The 18226-nt window shown below is 32.3% G+C and overlaps 1 protein-coding gene and 2 long non-coding RNA genes across 8 annotated transcripts; all 3 read left to right on the plus strand.

Moving 5' to 3' along the window:
• Positions 1-1042: 1042 nt before the first annotated feature.
• LOC145088894 (uncharacterized) lies at positions 1043-7819 on the plus strand. Of its 5 annotated transcripts, none has more exons than XR_013701313.1 (5): positions 1043-1428; positions 2426-2514; positions 3235-3371; positions 6758-6877; positions 7125-7819. It is a non-coding gene; the product is annotated as an uncharacterized LOC145088894 (long non-coding RNA). The 5 variants fall into 5 exon arrangements; XR_013701314.1 differs by lacking the exons at positions 6758-6877; positions 7125-7819 and adding exons at positions 3759-3983; positions 4071-4510; XR_013701312.1 differs by lacking the exon at positions 7125-7819 and having other exon boundaries at positions 6758-7085.
• Positions 7820-9153: 1334 nt separating this feature from the next.
• LOC145090876 (uncharacterized) lies at positions 9154-11983 on the plus strand. 2 transcript variants are annotated; one of them, XR_013701804.1, is made up of 4 exons: positions 9154-11155; positions 11253-11368; positions 11625-11665; positions 11801-11983. It is a non-coding gene; the product is annotated as an uncharacterized LOC145090876 (long non-coding RNA). The 2 variants fall into 2 exon arrangements; XR_013701803.1 differs by having other exon boundaries at positions 9154-11368.
• Positions 11984-16624: 4641 nt separating this feature from the next.
• On the plus strand, positions 16625-18063 carry LOC145090181 (uncharacterized). Its single transcript, XM_079028510.1, has 2 exons — positions 16625-16673; positions 16778-18063. Exons 1-2 carry the CDS (start codon positions 16625-16627, stop codon positions 18061-18063), a joined length of 1335 nt encoding a protein of 444 aa, XP_078884636.1.
• The last annotated feature ends 163 nt before the right edge of the window (positions 18064-18226 follow it).

The raw sequence follows: 18226 nt of genomic DNA on the forward strand, positions 1-18226 counted from the left end.
TGTGAATCTGTCTCACCTTGTCCTCACATTAGACGGAATAGATTTGGAAGAAGTTTTTGGAAGAAACGATGCTGATAGTGTCTAGAGGGTACATGTGGTGAATGAGGGAGGTTACGAAGGTGGTGGTAGGCAGCGGAATCGTCGTCAGCAGCGGCTTCTCGAGATGATTGACGCAGATCTTTAGGGTTTTTCAGAATCGAAGATGCTGAAAGCTGATTCGTCGTCAGCAGCGGCGTCCTCCTCCCCTCTGTGTTCGGGATCTTTGATAGCTGAGACCTGAGAGCGTGTTAGGGTGAAAATCGAAGGCGGGGAAAGGGGCATCTTTGGTGGTGTCGATGTGAATAAGTTAGATGGCAGATCTTTAGGGTTTTTGAGGATCGAAGATGCTAAGACGTATGTTAGGGTGAAAATCGAAGGCGGGGAAAGGGTTTATATTGGAAACACTGGAGATCCGCCATGTTAAGACCTTGACTGCTTGAAGGCTGACGATCGGATTGAGGATCGAAGATGCTGAGAATCATTAATTTGTCTTCATGTCCATCTCCGGATATGTTCATCAGTGCCTCCGTATGATGTTGGAAAGGGGCATGTCAATGTGAATAGGTTAGATGGCTGTGGTTAGGAGATTAGGTAAGGTCATTGTACGGTGTAGTATATGATCCTTGTGTAGCGTATAGTATAATACGTATATTGCTTAATGTTATTGTACATGAGGTAAGATATGTTGTACCTCTTAATTTTCATAAGAGGTGGGCAATATCCTTAATAATATATATATATATATATATATATATATATATATATATATATATATATATTTCTGATGAATATAAATGACTAATTTACCATTAAAATTTAAAAGTTATTCATTTATCATATTATTGATTTATCAAATATATTTATAAAAATAATAAATATTTAAAGTCTAAATATAATGGTGATAAACTAATAATATATGTGCAAACATGATAAAAATCCAATATATAGTAAATTTATCATATATGTGTAAAAATAATAAAAATTATAAAAACTTTAAGTCCCCACCAACCCACGTATCCAATCCTCTCCAAATCCCCCTTCTTGGTATTGACAGAAGAAATTCGAAGCATCCTTCCATTTAAGCGGTGAAAACCTGTCGCCGGTCTACTTTCCGGCAACACCGACCAACCATCCTTCATCTACATTTTTCATAGAAAGCTGCATCTCCACCTTCCGATTAAATATCAAAAGCAGAGGCCTCCATCGATTACATATCAAGTACATTCAATTAGGTCCCTTTTCCACAACATCTCCCTAGAGTACACATCAAATTTCAAACTTTATAGTAGAAGAAATATGGGTATCTTTGTCGATCACACGGTTTATAAATGATGTAATCGGCCATTCCATATATCGACCGAAGAAAGAAACGTAAGCCATAAATTAAAGGTAAGATTCAACCTAAAATTGGGCCTCTTCTTCCTGTATGAACTTTATCTCAAGCATAGTAAGTTTGTTTAGTGATTTGTTTGGATGTGTTCAACGTCTGATGCAGTTATTACATATAATCTTCAACATTAAAAAAAATTATGATTTCAAGTTTGATCTAATTATGTCAAACTATCAGTAATGTAAAATCAATATCGATATAAATCATCACAAATTTTACTGTTTCTATTTACATAATATGCCAACTTGTTATAATGTTAAAGTATCTGTTATACACACAGGCTCCAAATACAAGACTCTATTTTCTTCTTAATTTGGACTTTTGAAGCATTGTTATTTTAAACAACGGAAGTAACAATGGAACTAAAATGACAATTCAGTTTAAAATCAAATGAGCAGAAGGGTATTCAAGAAACATACACTCATCCACATTATCCCACTTAAAAGCCCTTAACAGAAAGTACCATTTTTAACAACCTATTTTAATTTTTGGGGGAAGTTGGTGTAGTGAGAAGAACATAAGGGTAATTTTGTAAAATGGATATTAAGTAAAGGATTTTTGGTGAAGATAAATTGGAAGGTCGTTGATGAACGAAAAGAAGGGTAATTCTCTAAATTTGGCACACATGTAAGAGTTTTTTTTGACAATCATGAAATAAAACATAATTTTTGATTAAGTGGTGGACCTTTTCTTAAAGTTTAATTTCAAAAAAATGTCCATGGCCTTAAGAACAGTTACAAACAACTGAAGGAAAAATTAAATTAAAATGGCAGTACTGGATAAAATCAAAGTAGGATGCTATAAATCTTTTTTTTTTGTCATTATGATGTTGTTGGGAAGTCTTTAATCCTTTGTTAGGCTTGTAGTTCGATGTGGTAAGGATGTCTTTAACCAGCACTCAGTTCATACTTACACTATGGTGACATGAAGATTTTTTATTTACATTTATAGATTTGAGCTCTAGTAATTTCAACATTCCTTTTTTTCATACCACAGAACTAACAACAATCACTAAATGAGGATATAACATCACATACACACAGATTCACAGACAAAAAACGACAGCAGTGACAAGGGTAAATCAGGTAATCACATTTGACAACTTATTATTCAATTTTCCAAAAAAACAGTACAACAGTAACATAATCTTGATTGATATTTCTAAACTTTCATCCTTATAAATTGAAGTTTAGAAAACATGTAGTTTGCAGGGATATGATTATCTTGAGACCTTAATTATGATTTTCCACCTTACAGTGGGTGGTTATAATCCAGTGGCCAAGTTCTTTTCAAACATATCGGATTATAATCCACTGTTTCGAGTAAAAAACGATAACAGGTAAAAGAAATGGGGAAAAAACTGAGAAAACTTGGTTGCTATTCCTCGAAATGGTTAACATTTTAATAAAAAAGAATTCAAGAATGAAAACTGGGTTGGAATCGATTAAGATTGTGATTGAAAAAAGAACATCTAAAAGGTAAAGAACAATGTAGTCTTGCTAACCTGAAGATGAATTTTTTTCCCTCTGAAATCGTATTAAAACAGGAACGTAAACAGGTAAACGTGTATATGTATACAAATATTTAAATTAGGAAGAGTAAACAGAAACGTAATTGATTGCCTGATTTATTGGGATTAATATTCCATACTCCATAAATAGATATAGATAGAGTTAACAAATATTATCTTCCAGATTTTTTGCAGATATGTATGGTATAATTGAAATTTGAATTTGAAATTTCATGATTTACTGATTTATAGTATTTCGTTTCCTGATTTACAACTTTTTTTTTTCGAATGCAAGGGCAAAATGGGAACTTCACTTACAAGTTTTGAGCGGGAACAATGAAGGGGAAGGCGTTATTAGAATGACACGTGGCGAGTTTAGTACTGTTTTATTAGAAGAGAAGACTAGGTTAAAACTCGTAGAAACCACGAGAGGTAAGTTAAAAATTTTATATAGTACATAATAGTTAATAAATATAAAAAAGCATTTGATTGTGGATGGTAAGTAAGTACAACTTTATTTGATTTAAAAAATAAACATAAAACTTCAACATAAATTTTGAAATACTTCTTTGAACACAACATTGGAAGTTTTATTAGTCAAATTACCATCCTTATCTAAAATCAATAACTTCAGTCCTTCTCTACTCTTTACTCTTGATAAAGCAACGTATAACTGACCGTGTGAGAAAACCGGTTCTCGCAAAAACAACCCAACCCTTTTTAATGATTGGCCCTGACTTTTATTTATGGTCATAGCAAAACAAACCGCTAGGGGAAATTGTCTCTTTTTGAACTTATATGGAATTTTGTTGTCTGAAGGTGTTAAAGACAACCTTGAAATAAAAACTCGATGCCCAATGTTACTTCCAGTTAAGACCACTGTTTCTATGACGCGATTACCCAATGATACGACCTGAAGTCTAGTACCATTACATAACCTATTTTTCTGGTCGATATTTCTTAGTAACATAACCAGAACACCGACCTTTAAAATCAACTTTTGGTTTGGCAAACCGGAGATTTTATGTCCATTTAAAACATCAGGTGAATATAAACTATCATCAAACTGATTGTGAATAAACTCTGTTTGGCAGATGCTATCTGAACTGAGGTATTCTTTTTCTTCTCTAGGAAACAATGAAAGCAAACGATCATTTATTTCTTGAACAACTTCATTTTTCGGTGCAAGAATTGATCTTTTTTCAAAATATTTGGGATCGTTCAAGTTGTCAAGAAGTGATGGATATACAAACTCAATTAATGAACCTATAGGATCAGAAGATTGAGTAATCAGAAGAGCTTCAGGAATACGAATAACTGCATCACCATCATTAGAACCACCAACATTTCCCTCTCCTATATCCAAGATCCAATTTGCAAATAACCTTGTTTGTTGTATTTCAGACGGATCTTTTCCAACAGTCAACCTCATGTTCTTCATTAATTTTAAAACTTTGCAATTTGTCCATATATATGAAGAACTTAACGACACGTTGACAATTTTTTGTCTGCTACCATTAGAAACAACTGGTAGAATCTGTCTAAAATCACCTCCAAATACGATTACTTTACCTCCTAATGGGATATGTGAGTTCCTAACGTTACCAAAACTTAAAACATCCCTTAAAGTGCGATCCAATGCTTCAAATGCATGCTTATGAACCATCGACGCTTCATCCCAAATAATCAGCAATGTTTGTTTTAGTAATTTGGAGGCATCACTGTCTCGATCTATATAACAAATTGAATTTTCAGTAAGATTTAATGGAATACCAAAGCGAGAGTGTGTTGTTCTACCTCCGGTTAGTAACAAAGAAGCAATACCACTTGAAGCAACAGTCAAAACAATTTGATCTTTAGATCTGATAGCTGTTGATAAAGTCTTCCAAAGAAAGGTTTTTCCCGTTCCATCATAACCATAAACAAAAAACACACCTCCTTTATTATCTTCAATTGCTGCCATGACATCCTCAAAACACCTCGTTGTTCATTTGTTAATGAAACAATCTGAAGTTCGTTTTGAAGACTTGTGATGTCATAAGATAACTCCTCAGCAATCAAACGATTATTAGAAGAAGATACACAATCAAAATCTGGGTAACTCATGCCTTTGAAGTTCTTGAGGGTGGAATTGTTACGAAGTAGAAATGATTCAATCTCAAACAAAGTCAAGTTCTTCAATTGATGATCAGTAAGGGATAAATCTGTAGAATGGTAAATATAAACTTAGAAAAAAAATAAAAATATATGGTTTATATATAATAGGTTAAATTCATAAAAGCTAAGTATTATACCAAAAGAATTTAACCGACGTCGTTGATTGTAAAGAATTTCGTCTGAAAGGTATTCCCATGTATTTTCCCAAACAAATATTGGTCTTCCCAAACTATCAGAGATCAACATCATTGAAAATAATGACCGTAGGTAATAACCAGTAACTGAATGGCTTGCTTCTTTAATAGCTTCAATATACTCTTTATCATCATCTAGAAGCCCTAAAGTGTATCATGCATCTCTAAAAGTAGGACATATTTCTCGATTTATTGTTCGGATATCTTCAAAAGATGTTGGACCTCTGACCTTGTTTAAAAGAACTCTTAAGAAATATGCTTCACCAAGTTTAGGTGCAACAACATGAATTCTCCCAATTGAAAATCCTATTTCCTTTGGTTCCCATTTCCGTGAATTAGCTTTCCACACAAACTTTGTAGGGAATTCAACATAAGTAGATCTCGGGCTTGTTTATAGATCTTGTTACACTCAAGCCAAGATGTGAACATTGAAGATGCAACAGACGGTTTGTCAAGGATATTGTCGATATCATCATCTGGATCATAAATAACTTGTTGTTGATCAGGAAGATGAAAAGGAAGCCTAACCACAGCAAGATACCTATAATGAATATCATAACCAAAAATTCTCCATGATGTTTCACATGCAGATATATATCTACAATCATAATACTCTTTGATTTCGTCTACTGAATTATCAGTAGCACTTTCATTTTTTGATTGTATGACAGCAAGTGTAGCTCTGTCACGACCTTTATTGATATATTTGAATAAATACTTTATAGAACTAGCTTGATTGCATCACTCGACATTAATGTGTCCTTGATATCTTTTCAAAAGGTCTTTGTTATAAGCAACAACATGTATGTTATCCAATTTGACACCAGACTTTTCAACAAAAGATCCATCATTTCATCTCCTATATATCGGAAAACCGTCTTCATCGGCTGAAGTTTCATTGGAGAATGTTTTCGGAAAGTTTTTTGAACACTTATTATCACCCATGCATGGGCATTTCATATTTTCAGCACCACAAGGACCATGCATCATGAACTCGCTCACAAGTGAATACAAATCAGGATCTTCATTAATGTTTGGAATCTCGGCCGAAATATACTTATCAATTTGTTCAACGGTACGAAGTTTGTCATCGGAGTGCAAAAAGAGACATATATGACTATGAGGCAGGCCGCGCTTTTGAAACTCAATTGTATAAACAACTATAATTTTTTTAAGGAAACTAAAAATAAAAATAAAAAATGTCAGTAATATAAATAGATAATAAAAATATAAATAATAAATGAAATGTAATAATTTTGTTAGGTATGATAGTATTTATACTATAAATATGAAGATGGTAAAATTGAAAATTTAAAATCAGACATACCTCCTTGAACTTTTCCGAATAATTTTTTCTCTCGCAGGTCTTTAATCATTGCATCAAGCTTTATTTTAAATATCCTACACAGAATATTTGGCTGTCTTCAGGTTTGAGATTTGTGTCTTTAAGAAACCTTTTGATTTCAGGGCATTTTGGATTGCATGTTATGGTTATAAAAAAATCTGGATATCCAAACCATTTACAAAGGGACATAGCATCCAAATAGTTCTGTTGCATGTAACGTGCACCACCAGTAAAAGAAGAAGGTAAGATAACACGTTGTCCAGTGTTGGAAAAAGTTGTCTTCCCCTTATCTTGTACGTTTCGAAGATGTTCGTAGGATGCATGTCTAAGATTTTTTTGTTTTTTCCGTACGAAAAAGTCTCTCGCTTTCGATCATTGTATAAGGCATTAACCAAAAATTGTTGGAAAAGCCTTCTTGAATTAAGAATTAATGAGAAGCTATTAATCCTATCTTGAATTCTGTAAGCAAAAAATTATCTCATTGTACAGTTAGGGCGCTTGCTGCTGCTTGAACTTGTTAAACCTCGATGAAGGATGTCTACTTTATACCCATCGTCATCATATGGAAAGAGTAGTGGATACTGAAGAGCGAGATAAGAAGGATGTAATTCACTAATACGTTGAAGAGAGCCCGATGAATTTTGTACAATGATATCTCTATTTTGAAAAGAATCATCAATGTCTCCAACAATTAGAGCAGCAACTTCAGATGCAGACAGTAAATTATATGTCCTTCCATCTTGTATCCTTTTTCCAATAAGGCGTAACTTAAGGTCAATGTGAGGATTGTCGTGGAAACAATCTCTCACCATCCTATAAGTCTGAACCAACACATTATTTGAATCCAACATAAGTTTCAAATCGTGTATAATCTGAAGATCGACTGAATCACAAGTTGATGTAGATGCATCTTGTTGTCGACTGCAAATAAAATGTAATTTAAATGTTAATAGTTGTAATGAAAAATAATGAAAAAACATAAAATAATTTTGATATGTGTGAATATGACCGTTAAGTCTGAATATGAATGGAGCTTTTCCACTATTAATGGATGCATCAACTTTCCCACCCATTGAGGTAAATGAGAACATTGAATTGTAACGACGAATGTTGTTAATGAAGTATTTGGATTTAGAATCTGTTGAACGAAAAAGATTTAGGTAAGTTGGTGGCGCTTCTTTAGAATCTGGAACTCAACCTTGCCATAACCACAACATAGTGAAAAACTTGTATTCTGTTTATCTTTTCCTCTAATAGATTCAACTGTCCATAACTTTGCATTACATATTTGACATACAACATTCTGGTCACCATGATCAATGTAATCTGTTTAAAAAAAATCAATGTCAAATATAACAATCTATGTAGCTGTAACAATTGCATAAATTTAAGATAATAATTAATTCAAATAACTTTTTTTTATTGTGATGGTTACCTTTTGATACACCTTTAGCTATGTTTGCATGGGTATGTTGATCATTAACTTCTCCGTGTATTGTAAAGTCAAACATAGGAATTGCTGATATGTTGGTAGGCTTCCTTTTTAATCTATGGGTTCGTCTTGTTAAATTATCAGAAGAAGAAGGTTGAATTATAGTCGACGAGTTGATGGATTGCATGCCATTGGAAAAGAAATAGTGATGTCTGCTATTTGATATTGGTGTTTGGATGTTATTATAAGAATTATATATGCCTGTAAAACATGATAGAAGAATTAGACAGTATAATTTTTGCTAGAATTTTTAAACATTTAATGAATGACAGTAATAATAGGTGGTAGAAAATTACTCATACCATTGGAAATGTTAGATAATGGTGTTCTAACATTTCGAATTGAAGGAGATTGTAAGCTTCTTTGTTGATATGAAAACGATTTATAGTTACTTGTATTTTCGTTACCAACATTTTTTTAGCTGTTTGAAGGTAGAAACTGTCCACAAGGAGTGCACATTTCTGTTATACAATATAAACATTTGTTAAAAAATATATAATTATCTATAAGAAATCAAGGTATGAAAAGAAAAAAAATATATTTATAAGAAATGGAAAACGATTACCATGGATGTGCATGTTCAAAACATTAGAATTATATGGACTTTGAAAGATTGATGCGGTAGAGATTCCTTTGGATTTTCTATTATCCAAATATAACTTTCTAATCTTTCTTCTCTCTCTTGCATAATTATAATACATGTCCATTCGTTCTATAAAACAAAAGTAATGAAACGATAAAAATATTACAATAAAATGTATTCAAAATATAATGGAAAATTAAAAATGTTTCAAGATACTTAAAAAGATTTAAAAAAAAACGTTTTAAGAGATTGATATGTAATTCGTTCATATAATAATCTTGAAAATAGTAAAAGTTGGATAATAGGTTGTAGAAAATGACTCATACCATTGAAAATGTTAGATAATGGTGTTCTAGCATTTAGAATTGAAGAAGGAGATTTTAAATTTCTTTGTTGATGTGAAAACGATTTATAGTTGCTTGTATTTTCGTTACCAACATTTTTTGAGCTCTTTGAAGGTAGCAGCTGTCCAGAAGGATTGCACATTTATGTTAAAAAAGATATTGCCCACCTCTTGAAAATTAAGACGTACAACATATCTTACCTCATGTACAATAACATTAAGCAATATACGTATTATACTACACGCTACACAAGGATCATATACTACACCGTATAATGACCTTACCTAATCTCCTAACCACAACCATCTAACCCATTCACATCGACATGCCCCTTTCCAACTTCATATGGAGGCACTGATGAACAGATCCGGATATGGACATGAAGACAGATTAAAGATACTCAGCATCTTCGATCCTCAATCCGATCGTCAGCCTTCAAGCAGTCGAGGTCTTAACATGGCGGATCTCCAGCGTTTCCAATATAAACCCTTTCCCCGCCTTCAATTTTCACCCTGACAGACATCTTAGCATCTTTGATCCTCAAAAACCCTAAAGATCTGCCATCTAACCTATTCACATCGACACCACCAAAGATGCCCCTTTCCCCGCCTTCGATTTTCACCCTAACACGCTCTCAGGTCTCAGCTATCAAAGATCCCCGAACACAGAGGGGAGGAGGACGTCGTTGTTGACGACGAATCAGCTCTCAACATCTTCGATCCTAAAAAATCCTAAAGATCTGCGTCAATCATCTCGAGAAGCCGCTGCTGACGACAATTCCGCCGCCTACCACCACCTTCGTAACCTCCCTCAGCCACCACAGGTACCCTCTAGACACTATCATCATCGTTTCTTCCAAAAACTTCTTCCAAATCTATTCCGTCTAATGTGAGGACGAGGTGAGATAGATTCACAATATTTTGTCCTATCCCATTCTTGTGTATCTCGAGAAGCCGTTGCTGACGACGATTCCGCCGCCTACCACCACCTTCGTAACCTCCCTCAGCCACCACAGGTACCCTCTAGACACTATCAACATCGTTTCTTCCAAAAACTTCTACCAAATCTATTCCGTCTAATGTGAGGACAAGGTGAGACAGATTCACAATATTTTGTCCTATCCAATTCTTGTGTATCAAGTATCCAAAAAAATGCTCAAAAGGTGTGCTGCAATTTGCTTAATATAAAATCTCAGAGGTTTTTTATGAGCAAAAGTTAAAAGTTTTAATACAATGTGAAATTCAACGGAGTAAATGTTTGTCTAAAGCATAATCAAGTTCAGAGTGTTGTTGTAGCCCTTGTATCTGGTTTTAGTTTTCAAAAGAGTTACGCAAAGATAGTTAAAGTAACTTTAATTATTGGTTTTATTGGTTAATCCAATACCGTGTCTCAGTTTGTCTACAAAGATCTCTTGCTCGATTGTCACTCTCTTTCTCTCCAGGTACTTTTTTTTCCAATAAATTTTCCAACATCACTCGAACTTGTTTTGTTAATTTTTGATCTTGTCCGATTGCAGTTGAAGCAACAGTTTGATTCTTTGGAATCCCGTGTCTCAAATCTCGAATTCCTGTAAATCAAAGAAGCAAATAGTTGTTGTTTGTGTTCCTCTTTGTTGTCTTGCATATTGTCTTGTAGCTGCTACCCAGAGTCTTGTTTTGACTTTTAAATGTCAAACAAAATGCTTTTTGAGACACGAAATTGGTATGAAATTATTTATCTCGAGCTATTTACAGTTTTCAAGAAGGTTAAAAGTGCATGTCTTTTTTGCTGATTATTTGATTCTCATTATATATATGTTGTTTTATAACTGAAAACATGCACAATATGTTTAGCTTCAATGAAACATGGAGAAGGACAAGCCATTTTCACAGCAGAATGTTCACATTCATTCCATTTTCATGGTATTGCTTCAAATGTGAAACATGGGAATCACATTTGCCATGTTTGCAGAGCAAAATGGGAATCACATTTGTAACTTTATTTCCTTTTTGATTAATATATTTTTTTTTAATTCCAAACCAAGTTGATGAAAGATTGAACATATCAAAGGCTTCAAGAAAGATTGAACATACCATTTGATGAAGAAAGCCTTTAACATCAAGTATATTTTAACACTGCTTTAGATTTTTGTTTATAATAATGAATAATCATTACTTTGGAAAATAGTTAACATAAATAATAATTTATGTTATCAACAGAAAGCTCTGATAGATTTGTGGTATTTAGCATATCCAGATGTTAAACTTCAAGGTTTGACCTCAGAGCAATGGAAGGATATGGGGTGGCAAGGAGTCAATCCGTCAACCGACTTTAGGTTCAATTGCACTTTTTTTTTTTAATTATTTGAATTTCTTGATAAATACAAATATCTATTTTGTTCATGATAACATATTAGTTACGAATGTATACAAAAATTTCAAATTGTTTGTTGGTATGATTACAAATAGACGAGTAAAAAGGTCATTTACTCAAACATTACATTCAGTCCAAAAAAGAAACAGACTATTCTATATTCTATCACATCTCCTGTTTTTATACAAAATTCTTTTTTGATGGATTTTTTTCTATAGGGGTTGCGGTTTTATTTCACCCTAAAGCCTGGGTTGAAAAGGTAAAAAATGAAAATATTATCATTCACCCTAAAGCCTAATCTATATATATATATATATATATATATATATATATATATATATATATTATAACTAAATTGAAATGAGACTAAATTGTATACTTTTTGATTGTCTAGATGGGTACCTCCTGCTTTGCCAATAGCCAAGAGTCCAAAAAATGAGGAAACTGGAGCCACATTTGCTGCTTGAAGAAGCAGGGTACTACTATCTTTTTTCTATTATAGGGTAATAGCATTATTATTTCTATTTAAAAGATTTTAAAAAATAAATAAAAAAAAAACTGTATTGGTTGCAGAATACTGTCAAATTTTCTGATTTACTTTGTTTTCAACTTATATTACATTTAAGTAAATGATAAGTTTCTTTTTTAAAAATAACTAGAAGAAATTATTTTTTTTTTTTAAATGTTACTAACATTTACAGTATTTTCAGCTTCTAATATATATTTTATTTTTAGTATGATATTATTTTAATGAAAATATGATAATAATATGATTAATTTTGGTAGGATTCTTGACAGTTAGTATTTATGGTATGATTTAAAATATTTTCGGTATGATTCTTGATAGTTAGTATTTATGGTATGATTTAAAATATTTTCGGTATGATTTTTGACATTTATTATTTATAGTATGATTTAAAATATTTTTGGTATGATTTTTGACAATTAGTAATATCCGAAAATACATCATTTGATACATTATTCTGTCTATAAATCTAATGTATTATGTTCTTATTTTTTACTTTCACAACACAATTCACCACCAAGGAATCGGGAATTAGAAATTTACTTCATTACATTGGATTACATTTCGTTACACAAATTTAGGTTTTCTTTATTTCTTCTAGCTGTTTGATGAATCTTCTTCTGTCTTCTGTCTTCTGTTTTCTTTACTTCTTCTACTTTACTAGATCGAATTTGGTGTAACCATGTGAAGATTGTTTGTTAAAAATTGCATTCAGTTTGTTCCTGTGTTACTTTGTTCCTGTTCCTGTAATGGTATAATCATCTTAATGTATTTGTTAGATCTTTAAATTATTATATGTTATTTCCTTACTATATTTATCTGTCTATTGTCTGTTCGTCTGAAAGATCCATAATTCCATATGTAGAATTAAGTGTTCTTTAAGTAACCTAATGTTAGACTGATAAGATCATTGCTCTCTCTTTCAATGCATTGTTCAACAGTATGATCTGTCACTAATGATTTTAGAAACTGTATAGTTGTTCTGATCCATGTGAATGACTCATAATTGTTCAACAGTATGTCCTCACAGCGTATTCTTTAAATTATTATATGTTATTTCCTTATCATAATATATTTTTCACATCCTTCAAAACATAAAAAAAATAATAATAATAATTTTATGTAATGGTAAAAAAAACATGGTGTTCTGATCCATGTTTTCGTGAACCCAATTAACGGTTACGTTTAGAGTTCCAAAAAGAAGGTTTTAATATCATATTTTATACAATTATAGAATCAAAAAGCTTTACATAAATTGTTTTCAATATATATCTATAAAATTAAAAATAAAAGCTATTAATATTATATTTTTGTGTAGAATAAAATATAATAAAACTCAAATGACTAAAAATAATGTCTAAAACGATGATATTAGAAAAAATAAGAATTTATCAAAAAAAAATATCTATAAACATGAAAAATATGGTCTATAAACGTTAACTTCGTTCACAATTAACTACATAATATGGAGTTATTTTGGTACAATTAACTACATAAATATAGAATATATTGCACTGTATGAATTTTAACACAAAATGAACAATAGATCCCATAAAATTGTAATCTGATGGATAAAATCTTATCTCTATCTAGCTATTTGTAAAGGAAAATAGAAGAAGATAATAAAAATACTGTAAAGTATTAATTAAAGAATACGACCATATTTTCTTTTTTGTTGTTGTATATATGCTTTGGTTTTTTTGTAATATTTAATGAATAAATCATGTAATAAAAACTCTTATTGCTTGGATATTTCAAATTTACAATACATATGTTATAATACTTTGGGCATCTCAAATCAATATAGTTTTTTATATAAATAATGATGTAAATCAATTCTAAGTCAACCACATCTGACTTTCGTTTTGTAGAATCATGAATGGTAATATTTACGTTGATGCATTTTCATTGCTACTAAACTACCATTTGTGGTATATTTTGACACCCGTTCGTATGAATTTCATTTGGAGGGACTCAAGAGCCAACAAACTCTTCATGGTTCTTATTGATCAAAATGTATGTTTAAAAATTATTTATATCTTATTTGTTTTTCATAATTTATCATAAGTATTTTGTTTATAAAAATATTACATTTTCTATTAGAGAGAGAAATTGTTAGCAGTTGTTCCACAACAAATGATGCGTTTTATTTATGGAGGGAATCTATTGGGTGGTGTGTTCTCTTTAAACCATTTTCAAATCGAACCAACCTATGCTAAGTATCCGAGGTATCAAGAATACAGTTTATTACGTGGCGATTTGATGATTAAGATCAGCAATAACACACGGTTTAATCGATTGGTCGATGTTATCATATCATGGTTTCTGGTTTTTCCATTGGTTCCCTCGATAAAAAGTTTAGTAGAGGATCAGACAGAGAGAAAAATGATGATCGGTAAATTTAATAAATTATATATATTTTTAGCATTCTAAAGTTTTTAAAATAATAACAAGTTGTCGTTTTAATTATCGCTATTTTTAGATGTTGTTGGAAAAATCATCAGAGGCAAGCGAAACTATTCTCGTTACTCTGGTTTACTGACGTTAACTTCGTTCACTTTATATCTCCAAGATGGGTCGTAAGTGTTTATTATTATTATTATTATTATTATTATTATTATTATTATTATTATTATTACACTGAAACAAAATTAGGTGACTTTGGAAATATTTGATTATAAATAGGGGGAGTATAATAAAGATGAAACTATATATAACCGACCGAACACGCCATCAGATTGTGACGACTGTCTATGCGATAAAGAGAAAGTATATAATATTTGTTTCTCGGGTGAAATTAATTCATTTGGATTCAAGTAAGTTTTTTCTAGAAAATTATAATACTTGTAGTGATATTAAAATAACTAAATCAATACATTTTAATAGTTTTTATCTTATTTTCAGTGAACATTTTGATATCAACCAAACTAAGCAACATAGAGTTCCAACCGAGGATGCCGGAAGCATTTAACATCATAAATATGCCTAGAAGAATTTTTAATTCCACGTGAGACATTTGGTGGTGTTTTTTTTGAAGTTTTGACAACTTTGTTTACGAGTGCGTTGCTTTTATTGTTGATCTACATTAATGTTAGACATATTGTGGTGAATTTTTTCATGTGTGGTTTATTTTTCTTGTGTTGACTTATGAATTGATAAATAATAACTTTTGGATATCTATGGAAATTTTCATGTGTGGTTTATTTTTCTATTGTGTTTTTAGATTACAAGTTTTTAGTATAGTTGGTTATTTATTAAGGGTTGTGTTACTTTCTGAAACACACACATACATGACTACTAAATCACATGGTCTACATTACAAAATGTTACATTCTTGATGATATAATATGTGCTTATTCTTAACATTTCCATTATAGTGTTCAATGAGGAGCGTAGATAAGGGAAACGAAAACTGTGATGATTCCCAAAACCCGATAGATATAGAAAAAGGTATGTCGTTTATATAAGTATATATTTGCATTTATAATATATGACTATTTATCCAAATAATATATTTGTATAAAATCAAAAAAGATACAATAGAAACTATTATGCACGAAAAAAGGAGTAAAACAAAATGAGAAGGATAGCTAACAGTGAAGGATGTAGTCAACCTACAACACTTACAAGTTGCAGTACAATGGAGACAAACGAAACAAATATCAACGAAGATTCCTCTGTAAGTGTTATAAGTGCTGCTCAGCGGACGAGGACTTATAATAAAGAATATTATCAATGAAGAAAGGAACGAACTATGATGACAAAAAGAAGAGTATACGCCTTTCAGGAGGATCCATATGATTTTGTTTACAAAAATATCCGTATGGAACATCGTATATTAAAGGCTCAAAACCCTTGTGTTTATTGTGGAGCAAAGGAATTACAATATGAATTCCCTACCTTTTGTTGCATGAGTGGGAAGACAAAACTGGCATACTCCCCTATTCCCATAGAATTGCACCAACTCTTCACAAGGCAAGAGCAGCTAGAAGAAAGCTTCAGGTACAATATAAGGGCGTATAACTCAAACTTTTCTTTCGCATCACTAGGTGTAAAGGTGGATGAAGAATTGGCAAGTATGACTTATGGAGTTTACACTTTTTGTGCGCACGAAACACTCTACCATAATATCGATCAGTTAATTTCAAGGGATGGAAAATCGAGGTATTTACAGTTGTATTTTTATGACGGTGAAGCTGAAATATCACAGAGATCCTCCTGGAAGAATGTTGATAGAAGAATCATTCAAAAACTAACACGTATTCTAGCTTCAAATCCGTACGTTAGAACATTTAAACGTCTTTCTGATCTAGGACCGCTTGATAATTATAGAGTGACTTTGAATGCATCGGTTGAACTTGACCAAAGGGTGTACAATAAGCTGACACATCTGAGGTGTGAATATTAACATTTATCTTTACTCATTTTAAAATTAAATGTGTCATATTTATTATTATACATATCATATTAATCACCCTATTGAACTACACCTTTGCATAGGTTGCTGGTATTTGGGTTGAAGGAAATGACAACATCACTGCATATAAAAGAAGTATTATTGTCTACGGGAGGTCTAACTATAGTACTGAAATTCAACCTCACTTTGGTTGTTATGATCCTTTGTTGTATCCTTTATTCTTTCCCAATGGTGAGTCTGGATGACATCCGGAAATACCAAGATATGGGGTCGCCATGGATGAAATTCATAGTGACAATGAAGACAATGATGAAGGTTCCGAAGGTACGCCTTTAACATTCTTTTACATATTTAAAACATGTAACATATATTGCCTTAAATATATGGATATTAAATTTATATTTTTCACATAAATTATGATATCACAGAATCTACTTCAAAAAAAGGCAGAAATACTGTAAGTATGCGGGAGTACTATTGTTACAAGTTCCAGATACGGTCGAATGATAATGTGATTTTGATGGGAGGGAGATTGTTCCAAAAGTTTGCAGTAGATACCTATATAAAGATTGAGACTACACGTTTGTTTTTTGTTGAAAAGAACCAAACCAAAATTAGAGCCGATTTATACCAGGGCGTTGTTGATTGCTTCAATGCCAGTGAGGCTCAACCAAGTAGGGTTGGACAGAGAGTTGTGTTACCTGCAAGTTTCATTGGAGGTCCACGTGACATGCAACGAAGATTTCTGGATGCCATGACTTTAGTTCAAGATGACGGGAGGCCTGATATATTTCTTACAATGACGTGCAACCCAAAATGGAAAGAAATCGATGATGAGTTATTGCCTGGACAGTCAGCTCAAGATCGACCGGACCTTGTTGCAAGAGTTTTTCACGCTAAGTTAGAGGATCTCAAGGTACAGTTATTCCAGAGACATATAATCGGTGTGGTGGGGTCGTATGTGTATGTGATAGAGTTTCAAAAGCATGGATTGCCACATGCACATATTCTCTTAATAATGACACCTGGATATAAGATAAATAATCCAGACGATTATGAAAAACTTGTGTGTGCGGAAATTCCCGACCCAATAAGGTTTCCTGAAATGCATGATCTTGTCAAAAGTCACATGATGCACGGTCCTTATGGTAGCTTACGAGAAAAAAGTCCATGTATGCAGGGTGTGCCAAAAATATGTCGTTTCAGATATCCTAGGCAATTCAATGAAAAGACATCACAGGGAGAGGACTCATATCCATTATATAGAAGGAGAAATAATGGAATTGAGGTGACTGTAAGAAATACATCATTGGATAACAGATGGGTGGCTCCATACAACCCAAAGTTGTTAATGATGTTCAATTGTCATATCAACGTTGAGGTTTGTTCGAGTATAAAGTCTGTGAAGTACCTCTTCAAATATGTTTATAAGGGCCATGACAAACAAGTTATCCATATTGATAAAGACCAAGAAAATGTTGTTATTAATGAGATACGAAAGTTTCAAGACGCACGTTATGTGTCCCCTCATGAGGCATTATGGCGAGTTTTTAGCTTTCCTCTTTCAAAAATCCACCCTTGTGTGATGGCCTTGCAAATACATCTCCCGAATCAACAGTTGGTTAGGTTCAAAGACGGTGACAGAATGGAAGACATTGTTGATAGGGAGAAAGAAAAAAAATTCAATGTTGACGGCATTTTTCAAGAAGAATAAAGAAGATTCCAATGCGAGAAAATATTTGTATAAGGATTTACCAAACATTTTACATGGAATCGGAGCAACCATTGTTGGAGGACCATGGAACATAAATCAATGATTGGTTGACTTGTTTATGCTAATCCATCTGAAGGAGAGAGATACTACCTACGCCTGCTTT

The sequence above is a fragment of the Lactuca serriola genome, chromosome 2 (assembly GCF_051521515.1).
Source record: "Lactuca serriola cultivar US96UC23 chromosome 2, Lser_US96UC23_V15, whole genome shotgun sequence".
NCBI classification, from domain to species: domain Eukaryota; kingdom Viridiplantae; phylum Streptophyta; class Magnoliopsida; order Asterales; family Asteraceae; genus Lactuca; species Lactuca serriola.

Coding starts and splice junctions, on each gene's coding strand:
- LOC145090181 (XM_079028510.1), top strand. CDS start 16,625: ATGGATGAAATTCATAGTGACAATGAAGACAATGATGAAGGTTCCGAA. Junction 16,674..16,777: donor CAATGATGAAGGTTCCGAAG/GTACGCCTTTAA, acceptor ATGATATCACAG/AATCTACTTCAAAAAAAGGC.